Raw genomic sequence first — 17,640 nt, 5'->3', positions numbered from 1 at the left:
GAAGAGAAAAAGAACAAGTAAGAACAAAATATCGTACATAGTGTAGGTAGGTATGTATAAGTACGTAGTAGGTACGTATAAAATACAATACAACAATGTACGAATAGTATATAGTATATAAGTCGTGAAAGAATGAAACATTTATAAATCGCGAAATGAGTAAAATAAAAACACAGAGAGAAAAAAGACATGTAGAATATAGTATAGAGGAACGGAAGAGAAACTTTGTTTCATTCTCCCGTCTACCCGCTTAAGATAAAAACATTTAAAACTTAAGACGAACGAAATATATAAGAGAGAGAGAAAAAAACTATATAGTTTTTTTTAAAGATTATAGTATACGAACCTTGGCGTATACTGCAGTATAGACTACGTATATATACATACGATACGTATGTGGTACGTATAGTACATATAAGTACATAGCTTAAGAAAAAGTAAAGAGGAAATACTCTCCTCGTACGTTCTCATAATACCAAGTACCAAGTACGCCGTGCTATGGTACACTAGACACTATATTTTTATACATATTTAAATAATGAAGGTACCATTAAGAAGTCCAGATGACGAGGAAAACTTTATTCACGTGGGAAGAGAAGAGAGCGAAACTACAGACAGAGGAGGCAAGCAATACAACAAGTATATATTCAGAGATCTGAATTTGAAATTTAAAAAAAAAAAGAAAAAAAAAGAAATAAAATCTAAATTGTAGTTGATAAGAAAAAAGTTGAGGTAAAAGAACGAAGGCATTACTACGAAAAAAAAATTATTACGAGCTATGATATGAATCTCGAGTACTAAATAAATACATCAAATTACATAAATTACAATAAGTACCTAATATACTTATTAACGTGATCACTATACGTATGTTGTATAATATTGTATCTAAGAATAATAATGTTTAAAAAAAATCTTCATCGATCGTATAAATATATAAAATAAGTATAAAAAAATTCGCGTATAACTATCGCGCAATCTAATTCGGCGATTATTGGAGAGACTCGAGGTTGGAGGGGAATGAAACAGGACGCTTATACGAAGCAAAGCTGTGATAATTTAATACTTTTTATTGTACTATGCATTTGTGGATGGTTGAACATTGAAAAATTTGAGCTTCTATGACTGAATCAAAATGCACTTCTTGAATTATTTTTATGCATTTTGGTCAAAACTGAAATTTTTTTGGATTGCCTCATTTTTAATAAAATGATTTCAAAAATGTTCCCAAACAAGAGTACACAATATTTTGAAGGTGATATTTATACAAATCGCCGATTTAAAAAAATCATCATCAAAAAAATTAAAATTATAATAAGAAAAAAAAAATTGAAAAATGCATTTTAATTGGGTTGAGCAAGGATTTTAAGCTCCTAATAATTCGACTATAAAATAGCGTTGTTCTTTGAGAGGTTCGAAGAGCGGAGGAAAAATACTGGGAAGAAAAAACTAAAGTATTTTTTTTAAGGGTCATTCTCATTATGAAGCTTGAATATGAACTATTTGTAAATCAGTACGATTGATGGTTGAAAAATCTGTTCAGTCAAGGTGTAAGAGCTTACCAAAGACCTAAGTATTTTTTTTATTAAAAAAAAAATACGTAATAGCTAATGTAGGCAAAAAGGATTAATATAATTGGAGCAGACAACCGAAAACAGGTATTACGTACATTTGATAAATACAAATCAATTAAATATTATTCCTGAATTTCTTTTTGAATTATTAATAACACTTTAATGAAAGAAAATAAAAAACAAAAAAAAGGAGAAAAAAAGAGACTGAACTGTAAGTAAAAAATTATTGCTTAGTGAAAATTTAACAAGAATAAAAATAAATTCATCTGCCTTATCTCTGGATATTTTCATTTTTTTTCTCACTATCACCTATGCCATTGCTTACCAAAAAATATCTAAAACAACCGTCTATTTTTTTTTTTGAGTTTCAACTCAATTATCTATACTCGAACTTGAATAATTCATGGCGAGATTTTTCCCACTGTAATGTACATATCTTCTCTTTTTCTTACTTGTACATATTTTACTTGGATTTTTTGAGGGATCAGGGGATCTGGATCATTAGATTTATATCAGTTCGTGAAAATTATTGCTAAGGTTCCTTTATTCTACTCAATCATTTTTTTTCAAGCTCATGTCATTAGACAATAAGTGGAAAAACACCATACTTAATATTGAAGTTAGAAGCTCACTCCCTTCTCGAATGAGCTAAACAGCTCAATAAAGACATTGATAAGTGAGGTGACTTAACAGCATTTTGTAGGAAAGCCAATTTGAGACACTGCATTTCATTTTTTTTAAATTTTTGACGAATTTTTGAAAATCTGACGAAAAAAATTATGATTTGATTAAATTGAAGTATACTTAAAGAATTGAAATTTGGTTCATGGTTTATTTTTGAGCTCAGAAATCGACTGGAGGTGATATTAAGCTATATTCTGGAGCCTCCAGCAAATTTTCAAATTTTATAGTTCTGGAGAAAAATTAATAAATGAAATTTATCACCGATAAACTAAAATTTACTGTCTTATTGGTGATCCCCTTGAGCGATTTGGGTTCCGCAATCCTAATCCGCATTTGACATTTTTTTTTTTGAGAATTTCAAAATCCAAAAATTTATTGTAGGTTGCAGAATAACTGAAAGGAACCACTTATTGATTTCCGAGATCAAAAATAGAGCCCAAACCGCGAATGACTAAATTTTTCCATTTTTTTTTCAAATGGAATTGCTTGAGAATTTTGAATACGAACAGATAAGAAACAAATTTTGAAAATTTTTAGGTAGCTAAGTCGATCGAAAAAATTGGAAAGACGACAAAATCGGAGTTTTCAAACTCTAAATTTTACTTTTGACTTTTTTAAAAGCAATTTTTTCCAGAATTAAAAAAAAACTTCAATTTCACTAAAGGCTCCAGAAATGGTTCAAAATCAGCACCAATTGATTTGTATGATTGAAAATATCCTGGTTAAACTGAATTTCAGCTCTTTAACTTTAGATTCAGTTGAATTTTGATTTTTTTCACGAAAAACGAGAAGAGTTAGATTTATCTACTGAAAAACCACTAATTTGAAAAAGATCTTGAGATCGTAAAATTTAGCCTGGTGAAGTACTTAGGTATTTTTGGTCATTTTTTCTATTTTTCTGGATCCAGTTTTTAAAAAAATCAGTTATTTGGAATGTTTTTTTTTGTCAGTGTCCCTGCAGCTTCACATCTTGAAAACAAACGAGCAGGCGAACAATTTTCCATAAAACTGGGAAATTCAAAAAATCTGGCGAAAGCTCCACAAAACCTTAAAATCATCTTTCTGAGGTCAAAACCAGGCCATAAAGTGAATTTCAGATCTCCCCAACAATTTGATCAAATTTTAATTTTTACATAGAAAAGGGGGCCAATTTGTAATTTTTCCAAAAAATCAAAATTTGGAATTCAGAACCTGAAATTTGGACTGGTGGAGAATTTTTGGATGCTTTTTTGATTTTTCTGTATCTAGTCAAAAAAAATTCAGGTTGGGAAACAATGTTTCAAATTTTTTAAAAATTGAATACGGTGGGAAAAAAGTAACGAATATTTAGAAATAATTATATCTACAAAACATTGAAAAAGCGTAAAATTTCTCAAAATTTGTTTCTGTGGCACAAAAAACATCAGAAAGGACCCATTTTGCATTTTTGTTATAATACAATATTACTGGGAGGTGAGTGGAGGGGGTGGGAAGAAGGAGCACAAAAACCGAAAATTTTAAAATGGGATATCATGCAACCGATAAAAATGGGTTAAATTTCACGAGAAATTCACTACCCAAATTTCTTGTGTTTTGATTTTAATCCAAGAAGCAAAAATAAAGTCGAGATGGAGAGGGTGAGTAGAGGAAGGAAGGTGCATTTGGAGGGGCAGGGAGGGAGGGAGTAAGGGAGAGAATTCAAAAGATCAGACTGAAAAATAAGCGAATACATATTCGAATTCACTGTCCTAAAATCAGTAACAAAATCAATATTCCACTTCATTTTTGATTTTTTGTTTGAATTTCGTCCAAAATTGGGTACTTTTCTTCATTCATCATGAAAAGTTGGACTCACGTCTTAAGAGTTCAGCTTCGAGCTTTTCAAATTCGTATCACTGCATTTGAATATTTTTGTCAATTTTTTGTTTACTTTAAAAGCAGAGTTTTCGCTCGGTTCAAGCAGTATTTACTTTTCAGATGTTACTTATTTTCCTTCAAATTTCAACACTTTTTCAAGAAATTACATCTGCATGAAAATTACAACCTCTTCAGTACCCCTCCTCAATTTTGTAGGACTGTAGTTAGGAATCGTGAAAAGTTCTTTGATATTAAGCTATCGAACAGAACTTGAAAAAAACGAGCCAATTTATGTTGTTCTTCAAAATTGACCTCAGGTGAACTTGATGGATACATCCAATGCAAATTTCACGTTTTTTAAAGAAGGATGGAGGAGACGGGAGTGGCGAAATCAAACTTTAAGTTATGTTTCAAATTCGATCCCTCTTATTCACCCTACAATGGTCCGGATAACAAATTTGACCAAACAACTCTGAGTAAGTATTAGAAGTGAAAATTTCAGTGACAGAGGTTTTCGAGGGCGCTGATTTTATTCATTGATCGCAATTTGACTCCAAACCCTGAAATATCCCCCAAAAGAGGGTTCTAAAATTTCAAAAAAAAAAAAAAAAAAAAAAAAAATGCAGCATTGGTAAGTACCGAAATAATACTTCTACTTTTTTAAAAATGAGTCAGAATAGGCGAAAAATCACAAAAAAGTGCTGGTTTTTGTTCACACATGGTTAAGAATTTTTTTGAATGTCTGGCCATATTTATCATCAGGACCACTGTGGTGTTCTTTCTTGCTCTTGTCAATTCATTCGCCAAATTGATAAAATAAAAAAAATATGTACTCGTTTAAATTTTTATTGATGCCAAGTTTAATTTTTGAATTTTTTCCCAAATTAATCCAATTCAGTTTCAGTAATCCTCTGCCAAACAGCCAAATATATACGCCACAATTTTAGAAAAAATATTAAAAATAATTCTCAAAATTGAACATTTGGAGAAGAATTTTCGGATTTCCACGTTTTTTAATGACACATGCTTGCTAAAAATTTTCGAATGAAATCAAGGAACACAAAGCATAAAATTGAACGAATTGACATCTCATCTCATGAAGGGAATTGATAGGTTCTTATCAGATCTGAACATAACGAATTTCATCAGAACTGTGATTAAATTGGGTCTAGAAAATGTATGAATATGGCGAACTATGATCTAATCAGGTCGATCACATTCTAGATAGTTAGATCGGTACCTATTCAAGTTATGATTTCAATCTTTTCGGTATAAAGTTCATTTTAAATCAGATCCTGCTCAGACAGGGGAAACTTCTTGATCTCAATAAGTAAATTTCATAAAGGAAGTGAAAACAGGAAGAATTTCACAGTTTAAATTTCGGACTATAATAATCGAATCATTTGAAACTCACCACGAGCACAATACATAATAAATAATGATTAATGCACGATGCAATCGTCCTAATGATAACAAATCTTAACAAATACGTAGGTAAACAAATTACAGTGCAACCATCCGTACTAATGGTTTTGGAAGAACGAAAAAAAGTACTTACGCGATATTTTCTCCTCGTAAATGTTACAATTACATCCTATAACATACGTACTCTATAATATAACGTAAGTATCGTACCAAAATAAGTACATACGCTAAAAAAAAAAGTCTTGAATATTTTACGAATAGTGCATCTATATAAAAAAAAAATCAATCAATGAGTAAAAAAAACCAACTCGATATACGAGACTGTAGTATACACATCCTAATCTCTAAGTAATATTCCGGCGCAATTAATATAAAAAAATTACTTTTGATTCGAAAAAGGTAACAAAATAATCGAAATTGGGAAAAAAAACCATTATGATAAAAACTAAATTAGGTACTTCGTCTATTACCTAGAATTATTTACGAATACGTTGCTTATTCTATAAAAATGAAAGTTCACAGCTATATTATGCGGCACAGGGGCTAGAGGGAGACCGGAAATCCGGTATTTTAGGAGAGGAGCCTACAAGGGAATGGGAATTACGAGTAATATCTTCGACTGGGGTATCGGCCCGATCGTCGTTTTGGGAACCACACAGACACACTCTCGAGATGGCAAAAATTGAGCATGATTGTGTATTTTTCACGACGATTTAGAAGACGTGCCGACAAACTGAATGACGCTGAACCTACGTTCAGCTGACCCCATATGCTAATCATCTATATCGATAACTAGTTCGGAAATATGACTATCATCGTTGTTATCAATAACATCGTCGTCGGTTCGATCACCTAGACTTTTGTTGGAATTATCATCGCAGCCATTAGTCAATTCTTCGTCATCTTCGTCATCGTCACCAGGCTCACCATCGGCTCGATCTTTAACGCAGGCTATCTCCAGATGCTTATTGAGGTATGATTTCAAAGCGAACGTTTTATTGCACCTGGTACATTGGTAATTCTTATCACTCGAATGGGTTTGCATATGTGCTCTCAGGTTCGACCTGTCGGCGAAAGCTTTTCCGCAATGAGCACATCCGTAGGGTTTCTCTCCGGTATGGGAACGTTGATGACCTTGCAGCAGCCAAGGTCGAGAGAACAATTTACCGCAGATTTTGCACTGGTGGTTGAGCTTGTGGGTGAGCAGATGCATCGCTAGAGCAGGCATACTGACGTAAGCTTTGCCACAAGTCTTGCATTTCTTCGCAGATTGCGAATCCAGGCTGCGATGAGTTTGCTTATGTCGAGATAAATTCGAAGAAGTCGCGTACTGCTTCCCACACTCAGTACATACGTAATTGGCTGCCTTACCCTTTGAGCTGTTCACTGACGAAGGAGTCTCAACTGCTGTATTATTATTCGTATAGCTCGTCTCGACTGCCTTGTTCTTAGTTCGACCGTCTATCAGCGTATCGTAAGTGTAAGAGACGAATTTCGTATTAGCCGATGAATTGGAAGAATCATTTTGATGGTTCGGATTGTTCTCAATATCAGAAGAGCATTCTGACGCAGGAGGTGTAAGAGCTGGCTCACTAGCGATACTGTTAGATCTACCAGATGCAACTACCGCCTCTCCGGTGACTGGCTGGATGTAATACTCTTGGTAATCGGAGCTCGTTATCGATGAGCTGATCGGGCTATAGTTGTATTGACCGTTGTTCGCGACGTAAATGTTGTTTGACCACGTGTGCAATGTGCTGCCATTGCTGACTGTGGCTGGCATCACACTGCTGACTGGTAAAGGTAAGAGGGCTGGGAGCGAACGGGAGAGCTCGAGGAGGTCGTGAGCTGCTTCGGTTTCTTCTTGGCTACGTTCGCGGAATATTGGAATGCCACCGTCTTCCATGTAGACTGTGCCCATCTCGGTTGACTCGTGGTGCTCGTATCGGTCGTCTGGGATGTAGTTGGTGATGTATTCTGGAACAGAGAGAAAAATAACGAGGTGGGTTAGTATTGTTTGAGTGTGATTGGAGGAAGTTATAATTGAGAAATCAATGCATGGAGAGAATTAGTGTCTTAAATGCTACCATTTCATGTAAACACGTGTTTTAAAAACGTAAGGGAAGAGAAGGTAAACATCACATTATATTTAATAAAATTAATGGTTTATTCGGATACTGATTAGATCTGATTAGGGCAGGTCAAAAAAAGACATTCTCCCGATGAAATTTAATCAGATCAGATCCAACCAAATCTGAACATTACTTCGATTTAATTCAGTTTGATCAGATCCCATCAGATCTGACCACATGCATTTAAGTTCTAATCAGATTACACCAACTAAGCTCTGATATGGTCAATATAAGCAAACATTCCTCCAATCCAATTGAATCTGACTAGATTCAATCAGATCTATTTTTATTGGATCGGATCCGTTTTAATTTGATTAGATCAGATCAGATAAGATAAGATCAGATACGTTTGAACCATACATATCAGATTACATCAGATCATGAGATCAGATCAGATCATGAGATCAGATCAGATCATGAGATCAGATCAGATCATGAGATCAGATCAGATCATGAGATCAGATCAGATCAGGAGATCAGATCAGATCATGAGATCAGATCAGATTAGATAATCAGATCCGATCCCATTATATCATCAGATCACATCAAATCAGAGTGGATTATCAGATCAGATTAGATTAGATGGGATCATCTGATCAGACCAGATGTATTAGATCTTCAGATCAGATCAGATCAGATCGAATCATGAGACCAGATCAGATGGGATCATCAGATCAAATTAGATTAGATCTTCAGATCAGATCAAATTAGATCACAAAGTCAGATTAGATAAGATCATAAGATTAAATTAATTAGATCATAAGATCACATCATATCATATTAGATCATCAAATCAGATCAGATCAGATCAAATTACATAGATGGGATCATCAGATCAGATCAGATTGAATCATGAGATCATATCATATTAGATCATCATATTATATCAGATCATCAGATCAGATCAGATCAGATTGGATCATCAGATCAGATCAGATTGGATCATCAGAACAGATCAGACTGAATCATGGGATCAGATCAGATTGGATCATCAGAACAGATCAGATTGAATCATGAGATCAGATCAGATTGGATCATCTGGTCAAATCAGATTGGATCATCTGGTCAAATCAGATCGGATCATCAGATCAGATCAGTTGATCAGATCATATTAGATTGCATCATAAGATCAAATTAGATTAGATCATAAGATCACATCATATCATATCAGATCATCAGATCAGATCAGATCAGATCAAATCAAATGAGATTGGATCATCAGATCAGATCAGATTGAATCATGAGATCAGATCAGATTGGATCATCAGATCAGATCAGATTGGATCATCTGGTCAGATCAGATTGGATCATCTGGTCAGATCAGATTGGATCATCTGGTCAAATTGTATTGGATCATCAGATTAGATCAGTTAATCAGATCAGATCAGATCAGGTTAGATAATAAGATCAGATTAGATTGCATCATAAGATCAGATTAGATCAGATCAGATCGTATTTGATAATCAGTTCAGATTGAATTAGATCAGCAGATCAGATAATCACAGGCTTGTTAACTGAAAAAAAAATATTTCCTGTTAAGGTTACGGTTAAAAATTAAACAAGAAATTCAAAATTTCGGTTGAAGGTTACGGTTAAGGTTATTCATTTTTTAAAGTTACGGTTAAGGTTCAAGTTACGGTTATTGATGACCATTTTTTTCGGGTTAATGGTTAAGGTTAAGGTTACAGTTTTTGGTGGTAATTTTTCTAGTTGAGCTTAAAATTTCGGTTAATGGTTAAAATTACAGTTGAAAATTTGAAAATTTCCAAAAATTCTTTCGGAGTTTGAAATTTTGAAGTTTAAAAAATTGTAAAATTGGTAATATTTTTAATCTTTAGATCATTTTTTTGATTAAAATTTCAAATCACTACAAATCACATTGAAAAATAACTCAGATAAAAAGAAATGAATTTTAAAATTTTGTAACCGGTTTTTTTCTAAACATTTTTCGGTTAAGGTTATGGTTATGGTTTATTTTGATCTCAGAAAACAGTTACGGTTACGGTTATGGTTAGTGATATTTCAAAAAAAAAAGGTTTTTTGGTTACGGTTAATTTTTTTTTTGGTTAATTTACCGGTTAATTTGCGGTTACACCCTACCGGCCACAAATCTCTAATAGACAGAATATTTATGTCTGCAACAGCTTTTCAGCTATTCAGCCATTCCGCTATTCATTAGCTGTCTTTCAGATATTTGGAAAAGTTGTTAAAATATTCTGTTGAATGGAATATCAAGCAACGTCTAATAGTTAGCTATAAGCCCAAATTTACAATATCTATTAGAAAAAAATTATATATAGCTAAAATATATTGTCACCAGATATTAAATAACTAAACAAAAATTTATAGCTACTAGATGTCTAATAGATGTCAGAATTCACTCAGTTACTACCAAAACTTGAACAATAACTTTAGTATTGCTCCAGTTGTCATGATAGAAGGGAGAGTGTGCATCGGAAATAAGTATTCTCGTTATTTTATGCTTGAAAATGGCCGCAATTGCAATAAATTACAATTAAGGGCCGATTCCGCATACACGATTGCATACCCGGTCCGCCTGATTTTCGAGTGTTGAGATCTCGAGATCTATCCGACGAAAATCGATGAAATTTGAAATATATATACTATGAAGCAATTAGAAAAAAATGTCGGATGGGATTTTTAATTACTTGAATAGTTTTGGAATTATCAATGATTGAAAAGTGTTCAAATTTCGTTCATTTTCAATTTCAAATTCTGCGAAAAATACTCAATCAAATGAAAATCGCTTCCGACATTTTCTTTTAATTGTTTCAAAGTATATATATTTCAAATTTCATCTAATTCTGTTCAGTAGATCTCCAGATCTGAAAATGCATGCTGATAAGCAAGGTTTACACGCTGCTAGTTTATTCAATTCAAACTACCGCAAGTAACTTGATTTTTTAATTAATTGACAGATTATCCATTCTATTTCACGATGAAAAATAATAAATACAAGTAAATTTATTCGATCAGAGATGATCAAGTACTTAAAAGTGAATGTACTTGAATTAAGTAAACTTGCAACGTGTGAATCTTAGTCAAGGATTCTGCCTGCTGCTTATGCAATAAAGTATGCGGAATCGGCCCTTAATTGAGTTCTTAAATTACATTTAAAGTTGATATTTCTTCAATTTAGCTTTTTGATAAGAAAATATGTATCGTAAAACGTGTTTATTTATGTTAAATGTAAAGAAAACTCAAAGTGTTCAAAAAGTGACAAACTCCGAGTGATTCAGGTTCGATTTGAGAAGAATTCGCGGAAAATAATGGAAAAATTGAGTCAGCAGCATGTTTATCTTACGTAGTAAGTAGGTTTATAACTGACATGAAATTATGAAACTCATGATTATAGGTAGAAATAGTTTATGAAATATATGATAATGTGTAAGTATAGATCTGTATAGTACCTACCTAACCATGAACTTCTTATTTTCATGTTAATTATATTAATATGTACTAACTTACTGATAAAGTGAATATGCTGCTGACACCATTTTGCTATTATTTCCGCAAATTCTTCTCCAATTATACCTGAATAATGTAAAACTTTGCCACTTATTATAATACATGTAGATGTAGATATTACCTATTACTTTTTGAACACTTTGAGTTTTCTTTAAATTTACTCAAATAAACAAGTTGCAGATTGTTAAAAGCACTTTCATTTTGCAGGGCGAATTTCAGTCGTTTTAATAGCTGAGAAGCATCCTATAGATATCTGTAAAACATTATGGCTACAAGGCATTGGAGAATAGATATCTATTCTTTAGCGCATTGCAGCCATAATGCTTTACAGATACCTATTAGCCTTGTATTTACCATGTAATACTACATAAAAGGTACTTTCCAGTTATTAAAACAAGGTAATTTCAGCTATTCCAGTTATCCATTAGCTGTATCTTTGGCTGAAAAGAATATCTAATAGATGTCTATTAGACGTTTGTGGCCGGTAGGGCAGTTAATGGTTAAAAACTGGTTAACAAGCCTGGATAATCAAATGAAGCAGGGAAATACAATGTCGGCTAAGTGCCAATCACGTTTTTTACGGGAGAGCGTAAACGAGTTCGCATAACAGGTACATCTTATAAAAAGCTCTATCTCTCGGTGTTCCATAGTACAACTTGGACTCCAAGTTGTACTATGGAACACCGAGAGATAGCGCTTTCTATAAGATGTACCTGTTATGCGAACTCGTTTTCGCTCTCCCGTAAAAAACGTGATTGGCACTTAGCCGACATTGTATTTCCCTGCTTCAAATCTGATCATCAGATGAGATCATCAAATCTGATCATCAAATCTGATCATCAAATCTGATCATCAGATCGGATTATCAAATCTGATCATCAGATCTGATCAGTGATCATCAAATCTGAGCAGAAGATCATATTATCAAATCTGATCAGAAGATCAGATTATCAAATCTGATCATCAGATCAGATCATCAAATCAGATCATCAAATCAGATCATCAAATTAGATTAGACGGGATCATCAGATCAGGTCAGACCAGATTAGATCATCAGACTGGGTCATCAAAACAGACCGGATTACATCAGATCAGATCAGATCAGGTCAGAAAATTCTTTTATCTCAATTTGTTCTCACCTGTGCTATATGAGATTATAATTAGGATTGGATTAATGTATTCAGATTAGGGTGAGTTTTGATCAGATAGGATCAGTTCAGATCTGATCAGAACAGATTTGAACATGGCTGATTCAATTTGATCTGATCAGACATGATATTCAGACATTTTCCTGATCCAATTTGATGATCAGATAAGATCAGAGTTTTGATTATAATTTCACATATGATCAGCATTACTCTGACTTGATTTGATCTGAGATTAGCTCTGAATAGATTGAATTGGATCTAGGGAGTATTTGAACCTCACATCAGATCAAATCTATTAAGGTCAAATTGTTTCAATGATGTATGAATAATTATGTTCTGATCAGATTTGAACTCATCTGGTCCGCATAGATGTAATCTGATCAAAGGTCTGATCCAATTAGGTTTGAACGGATCCAATCTGATAGGAATTCAAATCCTAATCGAATTTGGTCAAGTTAAATTGAACTGTGAGAGCGTCCCGATGTAATCTTATCATATCAGAGCAGATCTATTTGGATCAAAGCAGATCTGATCGAATCCGGCCAGATTTATTGATCGCAACAGAGTTTTTATTTTTGGATTGCACCAATTCAGATATGAGTTGTTCTGGTTAGATTTGGTCAGATCAAATCGGATCTTGGGAATTTTCGCATCTTCCTTCTGATCAGATCAGAGAAGATCTGATCTGAACAGTTGTATAATCCAATCAAAACTTCAATGCAATTAAATTTGATCATGATTAAATTTGATCGAGAGAATCCTTTGACGCGATCTGATGATTTGAACGGATATAATCTGATCATAACTCTGATCTGATCTGATCTGATCAGATTTGAGTGGATCTATCCGATAAAAATTCAGATTCAATTTTGATTTGATCATATCAAATACGGTTGTGAGAATGTTCAGATCTAATCTGATCAAGTCAGTGAGAACCTCATCAGGTCAAATAAATCTGATCAGATCAGATCAAAGTTTTGATTGGTTCATACCTATTTGTTCAGATCTGATCAATATCAGATCCAAGTTCACATTATATTTCTGATTAGATCTGATCTGATGATGAGATCTGGACTTTCCTTCGATCCAATTTGATCTTATCTGATCAGATACAATCAGATCTGTTTTGATGGGATCCGCACATTCCATGGATGTCATTTCACCTGATCAGAGCCAATCAGGTTAGAATAGATGAGGGTTTTTGGATCATTTCTATCCGAATCTGAATTCTGATATGATTATTCATCCGGTCTTAAATGCTGAGGTCAGATCCTGATGCACCAGATCTAATCCGACGTGAGATCCGAACATTCCTTAGATGCTAAGATCTGATCAAATCACATCAGAGTTTTGACCGGATAAGATGTAATTTCACACGAACTGGATAAATCAAACGTGAAGTTGAGCTCTCAGACTCTGTTCAATTAGCCCCATTGCCCATGGAATTTTTCAAAAACCACCTCAAATTCTAATTCACTCTTAAGCACACTGCAGACTCACGCAATTCTATCGCTACCAAGAGTTTTCGTTCATTCACCTTCTCATTCGATATAAACAACGTGAAAAATAACGCTTCAAATAAAAACGCCGCTCGAAAAGTGCAAAAGAAGAAAAGCCTCGCATAAAACGAAATAAAAAATGAAAAAAAAACTACAAAACAGGAAAAAAATTCCTAGAAAGGAAAATTTCTTAATTTAAAATTCTGCTAGGCATTTTCCTCTTCCGTTCGTCCATTTGTATTGTACGATAACCCATACAACAAGAAGAGTAGGTATAAAAAAAGAAAGGAAAATACTCGCGAAAACAACAACAACAACAAAAAGCTGAAAAAAATTACGTAAAGCGTACATAGGAGCTGGTGAGAGGTACGCTGGAGAAGACTAAAAAAAAGAGGAAAAAAAATGAAAATGAAGAAATAGTCGCGCGAATGATAACGATAAAAATACTTCGTTCGATGTTCATTTTCTTAAATTTGGTTTACTTTGATTAAATGGGGAACGCCTAGCCACGCCATGGTATAGCGATAGAACGAAGGAAAGTTTCATCACTCTCAACCTTCGCTGTATGCTTGCTCTTCTTTGTCTACATCTTACTACGTATACAGCCACCACCACCAACCAGCATCATGTGTACTTTATGAAAAGCATTCCAAGACGCGAAAATCGTTTAACTATATGTAGACATACAATTGGTTGCGGGGCATAGACTCTCTTTTTTCCACCGTAAGAAAATTGGTTTTCCGAGCAAACGGCTTATATCTTTGTACAAGTTTTTTTTTTCTTCTTCTTACTCTCATCTAACTCTTTTTACCCTTCCTTCAGCTTTCTCGACGGTTTACTCCTCTTATTATATAAAACACAACAACGTTGCAATTTTCTTTTCTCATACCCCTTCATCTAAATACCCCTCATCGTTCGCCATCCATCCTCGTACTCTTATACATACTATAACGGCGGCGTTATTGTTGTTGTTGTTTCGCAAATTCATAAAATAAAATGGTCGGTCTAGGTTGTTCGTTTATTCTTTTTATATTTTCTTATGCATATATAGGAACCTTCGTGTTATAAAAGCGTCTCTAAGATATACGTGCGCAGGTTCTAAGAGTAATTTTTTTGTGTTGCTGGGTAATAAAATGTTGATGTTTTTTGCACACAATTTCACTTGGTTCGTGGATAATGTAGATTGATTTTTAAAATTTATATTTTCAGAGTACCTAATAGATTTACATAAATTCTGATAACTACATAGTATATACACTATACAGGTGATCATTCTAGGAATATCTTCAATTTTCATCTTGGTAATTTTCAAGTAGGTACTCGAAATAATCTCATTTTGAGTACCACTGTTCGAACCAAATTGCCTCACATGTTGTGTCTGCGTCTCGTTATCAATCATCAAGATGCAATTTCGATTACTTAAGTGAGTTTCTTCTCGCGAAAAATACTCGAATACGTGAAATGATACGATACCGAATCGTAAACTACGTGTATTTATTTCAACACGTTTCGAAGCTAATTTTCCTATTCGAATGAAAAATCACTCCACGACATTGTCGTTTTGACAGCAACCATTCCTACAAAATACTCGTACATTAGCTGGAAAACAATCAAACTCCTCGTATGCATAAGTTTGATAAATGATTTTTCATGAATCCCATCAATCCAAGATTTTGCTTCTGTGAGGGGTCATTCCGTACCAAATCAGCTAAAATTTGTAAGACAGAGTATCGATTTTTTCCACATTTTGAATATTGGTAAAGGCCCTCGAATGATGAGGAATGGCTCAGGCAGGAGGTACCTTCAATTTTTTTGAGGGCAAGAAGGGCCCTTGGATCTGAATATTTTCAAAATGACTGCCAAATGAAAATTTCAAATGTCTTTGGCGTGAGGTTTTCTCTTTTTAAAATTTTTATTCTACATTCTAAGGGCTAATAGCTCAAAGTGTGAAAATCAGTGTTGCCACTTTTGATGATACATCACTATAAAAACTTGCAATCAAGGTGAATTTTCAGCATTTTAAAATTTTTTTCAGTAAATATGAAGTTACAAATATTTTTTAGATTCTCAAACGTTCAAAGAACAATTTTTTTGTAAATTTGTTCTCTGTGTAGGCAAGAAAAAAAAATTATTTGTCCATCAAGAAAAGAAAATATCCCAATTAAAGAATTTTTTTTGGAAATTTTCGGCAACCATTTTGTGTACCTCCACCAGAATTCTATTCCACAATACGTGTTTACCCACATCTTAAAAATTAATGACTGTTTATATGTATCAAAGAAGTAACACCTCGTCATTCAATTCATCATTACAGCCCTGATAAGTCTACAATGAGTTTGCAAATCCTCCTCCCCTTCAAATCTCCGCTCTTCCACTGCAGATATCTCTGTTTCACTTTCACTGTCTCAGCTCATCTAATCGTAACATCATTATGTCATTCTCAAATCCTCAATATACTTACCTAAAGAAATTCTCGCGATGCTGCATGTTGATATTTTCTTCCCCGTTCCCTCCCCTTCGCCTCTTTTCATCCGAGTTCAAACTACCAATTTCTGTAGGTATAATTAAGTTAAAACTCGGTTGTGTTTGCGACGCCATAGCGTCAGCTTCTGTATATATGTGTATGCGAATTAATCGACAGCCTTTTCACATGTTGTTGCAATTCCACTTGGTGTTAATTTTCCGCAAGTGGCGTCGATTTTCTCCTATTGTTATCCCACGTTCTCTTTTTCTTTCCTTTATATGTACGTATTACTCGACAGAGTTCTCTTTTTAACGTAATTTTTGTTGTGGTCAAGTCACGAAAAACTTTATATCGGTTTGATATTTCACTTTTGTTGTAACGATCTAAACTTCACCTTTTTCTGGTATCATTTGGAAACGAGTTGTACTTACATTGAGCTCAACTGTTCTCTAATTTAATAATACAGAATTTTTCTCTTCGAAATAATTCCAAGTTTTGAGAGTAATTGTATATCGATTTGGGCAAAAAGAAAACAATTTTTGATGTAATGGTTTTCAATTTTCCTCAAATTGTTTGCTAAAATGAAGCAGGTGAGGTATGCTGAACAGAGGATGGAGGTAGGGGGTGTCTTACACCCCCTTCCCCTCACTACACAAAAATTTAGGCGAGAAGTTTAGAATTTTTGAAAAAAATTGGGAGACTTGGAAAAGGTTGAAAAATTTGGGAAAGTTGGGAAGAAATTGTAGCTTGAGGGATCTATTACGAAGCTCAGGGGGTTTGTTCCAAAAAAGTATGCCAGAAATAAAATTTAGCACCCTTGACTCCCCTCTCCTCTCCCAAAAACCACGAGTCACCAAAATTATTGTGAAACTTGGGAGGGCTGAACTCAACAAATCAGTTGAAATTCGAAATCAGTGCCTTTGAAAACCAATCAAAACAAAAGCAACTTAAATTTATGATTTTTTTTTTCAAAAATTGGGAGCTTATTGTAAGGAGTAGAAGGCATGTGACAAAAAAATAAGTCTGAATTCGAAATCAGCGTTATTAAAAACATTACAAACAATGTGTCACGTGATTTACAAATTTTTTCAAATTTTGATCAAAAATAGAGGGAGAGAGGGGTGGTACAGCTTCAGAAAATCAAAATCTCAAAACTAAACATAAGTATTCAAAAAACTTGTATCTAATGTGAATTTTTCCAAATTTTTATCATTTAATCTTCATTTTAAAATAGAGCTTTCATTTGAAAAGTGCAACTTTGAACTTTGGAAATTTTCAATAAATTATTTTGAATATTCTTTCAAAATGTTCTTTTAAAAGCACGTTAAATAATTTGCTTTATTTTATGCCATAAAGCTCACAATTCCTCATTCAACTTCATGAGGGAGA

General features: G+C 33.7%; 1 protein-coding gene across 1 annotated transcript in view; it reads right to left on the bottom strand.

Moving 5' to 3' along the window:
* Positions 1-4,680: 4,680 nt before the first annotated feature.
* The window catches only part of LOC135843372 (zinc finger and SCAN domain-containing protein 30-like), a 57,047-nt gene continuing 44,087 nt past the window's right edge, over positions 4,681-17,640 (bottom strand). The window contains exon 2 of the mRNA XM_065361238.1: positions 4,681-7,496. Within this exon, the coding sequence (XP_065217310.1) occupies positions 6,292-7,496 (1,205 nt within the window). The 3' untranslated portion in view covers positions 4,681-6,291. The remainder of the gene's footprint in view (positions 7,497-17,640) is intronic.

Source organism: Planococcus citri, chromosome 4 (assembly GCF_950023065.1).
Source record: "Planococcus citri chromosome 4, ihPlaCitr1.1, whole genome shotgun sequence".
NCBI lineage: Eukaryota > Metazoa > Arthropoda > Insecta > Hemiptera > Pseudococcidae > Planococcus > Planococcus citri.
Note: the sequence above shows the minus strand (reverse complement) of the source record. Positions and strands in the feature narration are given on the sequence as shown.